Source organism: Cyprinodon tularosa, unplaced genomic scaffold, assembly GCF_016077235.1.
Source record: "Cyprinodon tularosa strain WSP-4 unplaced genomic scaffold, ASM1607723v1 ctg69, whole genome shotgun sequence".
In the NCBI taxonomy this organism is placed as follows: domain Eukaryota; kingdom Metazoa; phylum Chordata; class Actinopteri; order Cyprinodontiformes; family Cyprinodontidae; genus Cyprinodon; species Cyprinodon tularosa.
Window position 1 is genome coordinate 2,677,470 of NW_024039440.1, and position 9,511 is coordinate 2,686,980.

Sequence of the window (9,511 nt, forward strand, 5' to 3'; positions counted from 1 at the left end):
TTAATTTGATGTCATTTGATGTCCAAAAGAGTAAATGTATCCCTTTATAGTAACAGGTAGAGAAATTTGTCCTCTGTGTTTTACACACTTTTTAGCAGGAGTGGTCCCACGGAGAACGTTGGGTTATGGTCCTTGCTCAGCCCAATTTTCTAACTAGTTTTCTTATTCCCTATACAGAGCTAATGCATCTCCCTGTAAAGCATTATTTTTCATATTTTTTGATGCTCCAAGACGTAGTTAATGCCTTATGAAAAAGATAACTACCACTAAAATCTTATTTTTTTTTTAAATCTTACCAATTTTTTAGCATGGCCAGAGTGTGACCACATGCAGACAGTGTGCTGGTTCCTTTACCCACTCATCCTCATAAAGGATATACTGAAGAAGTAAGATTCAGACGCAATGTTAAGGTATTCAGCATTGAATAAGAGACTTTATTTGGAACTGGTGTGAATCAATGTAAACTTTGGAATTCAGTCAACCATAAAATGCAATTTTATCAGATAATAATGAATATCTGCTTCAAAACCTATAAATAAGCAACACATCCAAAAATAAATAGTTCATGAAATTCCAGAGAATCATAGGATTCTGTGTCAAACACAGACAACCGTCCCGACAGTTCCTTACAATCTCATCCATTTATCTTCCACACTATACTGTGCAATGTCTCTTCACAACAGTTTATCATCTGTTCAGATATAGCCAGCTATATTCACACATAACAATTCTAAATGATGGTTGCAGTCTCATGAGCAGTTCAGGAAGGAGTTGGTCCTCATAATGCGAATGACCTTCCTGTAGTTGTAACTGTACTCATACTGCAAAGATTCATGGAAGAAATAGAGGCGGCCTGCATTAAAAAAAGAGAAAAATATTAGGGGTAGTACAGGGGAAATAGCAATTCCAAACAATTACAGTGGTTAATGTAAAGGAGCATTGTGTGGTATTGTGCGACATCTAGTGGTGGACTTGCAAACTGCTGCAATTTGAAAACTTTTTTCTAATTAAAAAACAATGAACAAGGATGTAGTTTGCATATAGTACAAATTCTGGGTTATCTAAAAAGCAAAGAAATGCATGGATAAAGAGGAAGAGATTAGTTTATACAGGCTAAAGGACATATTTAAGAATATTTTGAAAATAATTTGTATGTAATGTTGTTTTACATTAATGGTTATAAAAAGGGACCCCAAGACCCAACAATGATGCCTAAATCGAATTAGTCTATATTTGGATGCCATTTCTAGTCATAGGGTTTTTTTCCCTTCTCTGATATTTTAGAATAGATCATTGCCTTGATTATTTTATGCCAACGAAGCAAATGGTTTGGGAGCCTGTGCTTTGAATTAAACTTCCTGAATACCATATTTTATTGCTTCAATGAGAAATTGCACACTGTCTGTTTAAATATACTTAGTTTTTCATTTTACCGTGGTTAAAAGTAACTGCATCAAACTCATCATGCATTCCTGGGAAGTCATCCTCAGTAGATCGGGGAAAGCCAGCATCCATGGTGCCCTTTTCTTCATCATAACTGTGGGTTACACAGAACAGGGACATGAAACACAGAATATGAAGAAAGTCCCAGAGAGTGAGCTATGAATGCCAAAAAGTTCATTCTTCCCAAATAAAGATGTCTTTTTGTGTAAAATGCACACCACTTTACCTCCAGTATTCTTCTTCGGTGAATAGCAGTGTTTTCCCTGTTTCTTTGATATGCACAGCTGCATCTATCTTTCTAACAGATCTAGGAAGACCAAGTTTGTGTATGTACTTTGGGTAGCCGTCCACAAGTGTATATCCATTTAAGGCCCACACTCGGATTCCTGTTTAAACACAAGACAGAGTCTAGGTCAGGGGCATATGCTGCAGGATTTAGAGATTTCTCTGCTTTAGCACAGTTGATTTCCATTAACAGCTTATTGACAAGCTTCTGCTGAACTGCAATCATCAGAATTAGCTGGGCTGCAGCAGGGAAACCTCTAAAGCCTGCAGAACAGCAGCGGTCCTCAAGGACTGACTTTGGGCAGACCTGGTGTAGGTGCTACTCATAATGCATGTGGTATTTTTTTAGATAGAAATATACATTTAACTTACCACTAAACACAAAAACTAAATCCTTCTCTGGATATTCATAAGCTGCATCCACTTTGTTTGGGAGGTAGGGCCATGTGGACTTGATTAGTGTCTGGTCAGGCTCTGCCATATTGGGATGTAGACGCCAATAGAACCTGCAAAAAGACCCAGCATTGAAAATAAAATTGGAGGATTTTCCAATATGCTTTAGGTCAGGCTTGAACCTTTATTCAACAGGGCAGTGACTACATGCTCTGTGCCTCAGGGGCAGGTTGACCTCAATTTACAGTGCGTTCTCAATGCTTTCAGAAAAGCCAAATAAAATGCTAAGAACAGAGCATTACAGAAGATACAGAAGTCTATTATTTTACCTGTCTTTAAAAACAATGGTTTCTCCTCGTAGCTCTGTTACAGCATCAAAACTCAATTCAGGGTCACATTTGGTAGGTGCATCAGGCTTTGCTTTCCTTTTTTTCGGGTTGGGGTTGGGACCTGCAATCAAAGTTTTAACATTACCAGACAATTGTTATCCAACTTGGTCCTGCACATTACAATTTCTAACCAAAGTTTGCAATACCCACCATAGAGAGCTTGAATTCCTTCAATGTCATCTTCAGCCAATGGGTAGCCAGTGCTAAATGAGTAGACTGGGTACATGAGGGCACCTGGGTCTGATGAATGGGACATACCAAGTGCATGACCCAGCTCATGGGCAGCTACAATAAACAAGTTGTAAGCTGCAGGAAAAAGGTGTAGAATTAAAGCCACAACTGAAATAATAGCTAGGATTCTTTCTATCTGTCCAAAAAAATTGTCACCTGATGAATCTTTGGTCCAGTGTTCGTCTTCATCAAAGTGAGTGTCTCCCCCAATGCCCTGGCCTGGAGGGTAGGCGTGAGCCAGCAGTCCGTCAGGCCCATCAAATGGATTGTAGTCACCATGCTCTTCAGAATGAAAGGTAAATAGCTATGCATTAAAAATTTCCACTTTAAAAATCTCTGTTGTGATGACTTAGACACAAAGAAAAACAAAAAGTCTTATCACCTCTTGATCCAAAGCTGATCATAATGTCTGCATTGCCCTCGTGAAGCTTCTTAAAGGTCAAAGGGGTAACATCAGCCCAAACATTCAGGGCATTTCTGATGGCTCTGTCTACATCCGTTCTCTTTAAATCAGGAGTGTAATTCACTATCCTGAAACAGAGAGGGGAACGAGAGAAGTACAACAGATGAAATTAAAGCTTCACTCAAAACACCATAGTCAGTGGAATCAGAGTTAGGAGGTAATTTACTCTTCCCTACCTAAAAGTGACATTGTTGCTTGCCCATTTGAGATGTCGAGGGAAGTGGTTGTACTCCCCAACATCTGGTACACCACATCTGGGCTGCTTCATCACCTCCAGAGTGTTTTTATCAAGGTTTCCAGTTACCTTCCAAAAAAAAAAAAGAAGTGAGTCAATGTTTCAAAGAACAAAATTATACTAAATCTTTTTTTCTTTTTAATGTCAATATGTTTTTCTTTAAATGAGACTAAAGACTTTGAAAGGCTCAGTGCATCTTCTTTATGTACAGGGCCACTTATTCAAGCATCTCTTAACAAGGAGATGGATCAAATAAAAGAATCACCAAAAGCAAAGGCAGCTTCAGGCTTACCTCAAGTTTAAAAAATCTTTGCATTTGCCTGATCTTGTTCTGAAAATCGCTTGATGATGTCTGTGTACCTTGAAGACCAGCTGGCAGACGATAGAGCTGACGAAGGTATTTCTGTTTGAAAGACACACATTTTATGACAAGCTACTAAAACACACCAAAGAAAGCATCCATTGTAAAAAGTTGATGTGATTCTCACCTCAGCAAAAAGCATATCATCAGTCTTTCCAGTCTGCAGAGGCAGAGCAGAGGAGTAAGAAGCCAGCACGATCAGCAGCAGCAAAGCAAACATTGTTGTTGACTCTGAGATGTCCAAAGAGACTACTGGCATCCCAGCGCTCTGTGGAGTATTTAAGGTGTGCTGGTCAGCTTTTCCCCTCCATGTGATTCATATAAAAAGTACCTAGCCACTTCCTGTTTTGCTCATACAGGAATGTGCATGTATCTACAAATCTTCAGGGATTTTGGATTGAATAAACTGCTTCAGACTAACACAGACACATTTTGGTAAAACATGACCTACTTAACAGATTGTTCCGATTTAGGTTGCTTAGAAACAGATTTTTTATTTCATAAAAATATCTAACCATTCCTTTTGTTACTATCCTGGGATAATTCCCTATTCTTACATTAAAAAAAGGAATTTGGTCTTGCTGCTGTGAGTCTTATGATAAGTACTTTATTTATTGATTTATTTTTTGCCTATTACAGGTTAAAGAAGGACAAGTTTGTTTGAATAGCACATTTTGAATAGATAATATACAGTGCTTTGAATGATTAAAAAGGCAAAAGAAAAATGCATTTCAATGGTATACAAGACAGTAAAGACAGGTTTAAACACAAACTGAAATTTATATATTTTTTCCAGTTTAAATAGAACAATCAAATGCAGCTCTGAATAAGTGGGGTAATAATCATTATTTAAAAAAACTCTGGGTTGCAGCATTTTTGCAGTTTCCTGAGATTTTCTTTCCAAATTAGAGAAGCATAGGAGCTAAATCCTGCTTCTCCATCTGTACTTTCCATTAATTGTGTTGGCTGTTCAAACTTTATAAGATATTGGTAAGAAATACAAGATAAAGATAGTATCACATAAACAACACCCACCCATTTATTTTTAAGAGTTTGACATCCTGTTGAGTGACTTTCACTGGAGGACAATTACATGTAAGACATGTTAATACATGTCATACATGGGCTTTTTTGGGAAATAGTTAAAAGCAGTGTTTCCTGATGTAGGTGTTTAATATCTTTGCAATCAGAAATACCTGAATTATAAAAATAAGAGCTGAGGAACTCATAGCGGATCTTACTCTGACTGGAAAACATGAGATGAAAACCTGTGGGCTCAGCTCTATTTATTTTATTTTTTTAAACTAGAATATGAAAGCCATCCCATACAATTGGAATACAATACAGCAGTGTACTTTGTTCATCTCAACATCAGAGAAGAAAAATATCAGCAGATAATTAAGACTGATTAGAGGATTATTAGCCCCCCACTCCAACACCCAGTGCAGATCTGCTCAAGCCGTCTCCTCCGATGAATCACTAAGACCTGGGAAAACCCAGGACACTCTCCTTTTCATCAGTATTCCCTTCTACAGTCTCAGAATTATGCAGGCCCACATCAACAGCTTTAATCACAACTTTTTTCTGTGTTTACAGTAAGTCACTGGTAAAACCTGTTTTCCCTGAGTTGCCTTGTGTATGAATTATGCAATATAAAGAAACTCAGCTTCCCGAAATAAATATATGTGCCCCTACTTATGACTCCCCATTGGCATTTCAACATAGAGGAGAAGCTGTTTTGCATCCAACCACCTTGTAAGTTCCTTAGGGACTGTCCTAATACCAAGTAGACTATACCAATATTGATTAACCATTAGGCCTTGTTACTGTTTGATGGAATTTTTGATGACTGCTGCTGTGGATTTATATTCAATGCCAATCCAGGTTGGATGCCATATTTATGTTGTGAATAACTGTTATATTTAATTCCCAGCCAGCTGGGAATTTATATTTCTGAGACTTTAAGATTTCTTTTCTTTCAAACATAGAACAATAAACTGCTGTTATTCTATGTTTGAAAGAAACGACCCTAACAAACTATTGAATGTGTAAAGCAGAGATGTGGCTGATAAGAAGTGAAGGTGTTGTCCATAAAATTAGGCTGTCAAAGTGCAGTAGCTACCAACATGTATCTTTGTTTACAGTGGTGCCCCTACTTTCAAATAGCATGAATAAGGACCTAAATTGAAAATGTCTTTCAGATATTAGAGAGCATTTCAGGATGGGCCTGAATTAAGCTGTACCATTTTTTGTGGAGATGTACAGAATGTATCCCTGTACTGAACAGGGATACTCAACCCCAGTCAGCCTCAGCAGATGGCCGCTCACACTGAGCCTGGTTCTGCTGGAGGGAGTTTTTCCTCTCCACTGTCGCTACAAGCATGCTTAGTGTGAGAGATTGTATTTGAGTCAATGAGTCAATGCAATCAACTGGTTTTCCTTAGATAGAAAACTTTGTATCAATTTGACTGTATGATCTGGTTGAACTGTAAAGTGCCTTGAGATGACATTTGTTGTGAATTTGGCGCTATAGAAATAAACTGAATTGAAATTGAATTGAACAGAGCATTTACTTGATTTTACACAGATGATCTGTGTTAGATTTAAATTGCTTTCTAGTGGTACTCTGGTGGTTCCTTTAGGCAGTGAGAGGGGTTGTGAGGTTGTGAGTTCGATCCCTCACTCCCACAGACTGCCACTCTGGCTCCCTGAGCAAGACCCTTAATCCCACACTGCTCCCCGGACGCCGCACAATGGCAGCCCAATGATCTCCAAGGGGATGGGTTAAATGCAGAGAATTAATTTAATTGCTCTGTACTTGTGACAGTGTAATGGCAATAAAGTTGAATTAAATTCTAAATTTGATCAGTTTGTATTTTGTATTTGGCTTTAGAAACCCATGACATGGATTTTGACAATTTTTTTCACTTGATACAGGATTTCTCAATGCTACTCAAGTGATAGACTGCACAGACTTAAAGACAAAGCGCTCCTCTGGGGCACATTGACTTAATTTTGTTAACAGAAATTCTAAGTAACGGAATTATGGTTAGGACTACTGTCACCTAAGAGTTTCCTGATGCATTTCCAATACTATAAAGTTGGACCTTTAAGCTTAAACAATGTAAAATCTGATCCAATATCAAAGCGATTCATACACACTTTGTCACTCATTTTGTAGTTCGGAATGCTAGAAAAGGTTTGATTAAGTGGTTACCTCCATCTCCTCAGAAAATCCACCTACCCTAAAATAATGTAAACCAATGTAGACCCGTAATTATTTCATAAAACATGGATGAGCTTCATTGAAAGATAAAAAAATGTCTCCTCTTTCATAATTTAAGGATTAGCACTTTCAGGCATGCGCAGGGAAACCTCTAAGAAGGCTCCGTAATGGTTGCTTTAATGTTGAAGTTTGCTTGTTTTTTAAATGTGCTTCAGTGAAGGTGTCATTATTATTAATAATTTTTTGTTTCGGTTTATGTGCTTAAATTTAAACACATCCAACAACTATCTAAGGCATCCTTTGTTTCATCTAAGGAATAAAGCCCAACTTCCTTCCTCCCTCTCACTGGCTGATGCTGAAAAACTGGTGAGCGCCTTTCTCTCATCCAGGCTGTAATAAGCTCCTTGTCAGGATCCCTGGATCCCAGGAGCCTCCAGAAGCTCCAGACTATCCAGAACAGCACTACCAGGATTCTGACAAGAGACACAAGTTTGATCATATATGACTATTCTTCACTCTTGTCGTTGGCTCCAGTTAATATGAAAATTGAATATAAGATCTGTGTCCTCACATTTCAATCTGTTCATGGCAAACAAAGCTGAGGACAATGGGAGACAGAGCATTTGAGGCTGCAGCTCCTTAGATGTGGAGTGCCCTAGCTGCCTAAGAGCTTCCCAATCTGTTGAATCTTTTAAAAACACTATTTTTGTTTTAAAAGCTTACCAATGTTTCATCAGGATTTTCATTTATTTTACTGTTGTTCCACTTCATGTATTACGTTGAATTTTTTCTTATTTGACACTGTATGTGCTGACACTGTATCTGTTTTAACTTTTCTTTTGTAGCACTTTGGGATCTGTTTTGACAAATGCAAAGCCCTTCATAAGTAAAATGCAATAATACTATTGATGTTTTATATTATAATTATCATTGCTATTATTATAATGAACTAAAGTTTGTTTTTGGCTGCATTTATGTTTCTTGATCAGATGCCTTTTTCATCATTATTACAATTCTTCTATTGTTATTTGTTACAGTCCAGATATGTTCAAATGACCTTTGCCTCTATTGCTAAGATACCAATGCCTACTTTGTGGCCACAGTGACTGCAAACATTTTGCTGTGAAACATTGCACCTGACCCCCAAATGCAAAAACTGTACCCTTAAGCCTTTTCCCTCTGAAAATCCCGGATTAAAGTGTGTTCTTCAAACATGGGTTGACCCGCTGACAATCGGCATTTGGCTCCCTTCCCATTGGCAAAAAAAGCTTGTTCTAAACCCTAACTGGCAAGCTGCCTGGCCTGACTGCTGCGTGTCTGGTGAAACCATCATGCTGGGTTAGCGTTGATGATGTCAGCAGTGCGACAGAAATCAGGAAAGTAAAAAATGGAAAGCAACATGTAAGGAACCCAGGGTGTAGTAAGTGCGCTGTATTGTTTCGCTCCCTTATCTGTCTGAATCTCTATCACCACAGCTGCTCCATATATATATCAAATATAAACAGAGTTGTTTCGGCTTATTAGATCAGATGCGGCTGGCGCACTGTGTTGACGTCCGTACATTGCACTCAATGGTATCATGTAAATTACCGGGTCAACCCGGTTCTACTGTTCCCACAGCATGCCAATAAGAGGCGAGGCAATTTTAACACGAGCGATCTAATCCCACTGCCACTAATAGCCGATTGGTTTTACACAGGCTAAAAGCAAGTTCAGAAAATCAATACAGCAATTTTATTTAGATCTTAATCTACTGCTGGTGTAACCTACATTTCTGTAGAGCAACAAAGGGCAGGGAGACAGTTTATCTAAAAACATTTCATTATTGATGGTTGTATCCAAGAATACAGATGGACCTAATTAGCCCTGGTTTTACAATGCACTGAGATTTCCTTACCTCTAATCTGTATTTACGAACAATGCAGCAGGCGCCTTTATTTGGTTACAATGAATATCATGAATAAATCTTTTTCAACTCAACCAATTGCTTATCTGACAAAAATAATAATCAAGTAGTATTGAACTGCATTAAAAGGCATTATGATCAGATAGTAAATTAAAGTAAGGCAGATAATGAGTCTGCGCTGTAAAAGTATAGAGACAGAAAACCAACCCTGGTGGTTAACAAATGTCTTCCTAACATGGATTCTAATAGTAATGTGATGCATGTATAAAAATGTGACCACAGTTTCAACATCCTGTGCAGACAAATATTTTTGGAGCAACTTCAGTGTTTAGGTGGTGGTTGACGGAGTGTGTCTGATTCATGCAAGGGGAAGTTACACTCGGGGGGGATTTTTACTGTTATTTTGAAAACTGTCAACAAGCAAATCATATTCATACCTTGATTCATTTCTCTTGAAATGTTCCACATGTTATCACATTGCAACAAATTCGAATACATTATATTAGAGCATAAATGAGAGGTGGGAGCATATTTAGGTAATATATGGACCTAAAGTCCAGATCTAAGTCTGACTGAGAA

General features: G+C 38.0%; 1 protein-coding gene across 1 annotated transcript; it reads right to left on the minus strand.

The window, feature by feature from the left end:
• Nucleotides 1-413: 413 nt before the first annotated feature.
• mmp13b (matrix metallopeptidase 13b) lies at nucleotides 414-4,062 on the minus strand. Its single transcript, XM_038267989.1, has 11 exons — nucleotides 3,928-4,062; nucleotides 3,732-3,842; nucleotides 3,381-3,508; nucleotides 3,124-3,272; nucleotides 2,898-3,023; nucleotides 2,661-2,816; nucleotides 2,451-2,571; nucleotides 2,101-2,234; nucleotides 1,670-1,829; nucleotides 1,434-1,537; nucleotides 414-853 (listed from the first exon to the last, which is right to left on the minus strand). The coding sequence occupies exons 1-11, from the start codon at nucleotides 4,057-4,059 to the stop codon at nucleotides 750-752; spliced, it is 1,425 nt and encodes a 474-aa protein (XP_038123917.1). The 5' UTR covers nucleotides 4,060-4,062; the 3' UTR covers nucleotides 414-749.
• Between the last annotated feature and the right edge of the window lie 5,449 nt (nucleotides 4,063-9,511).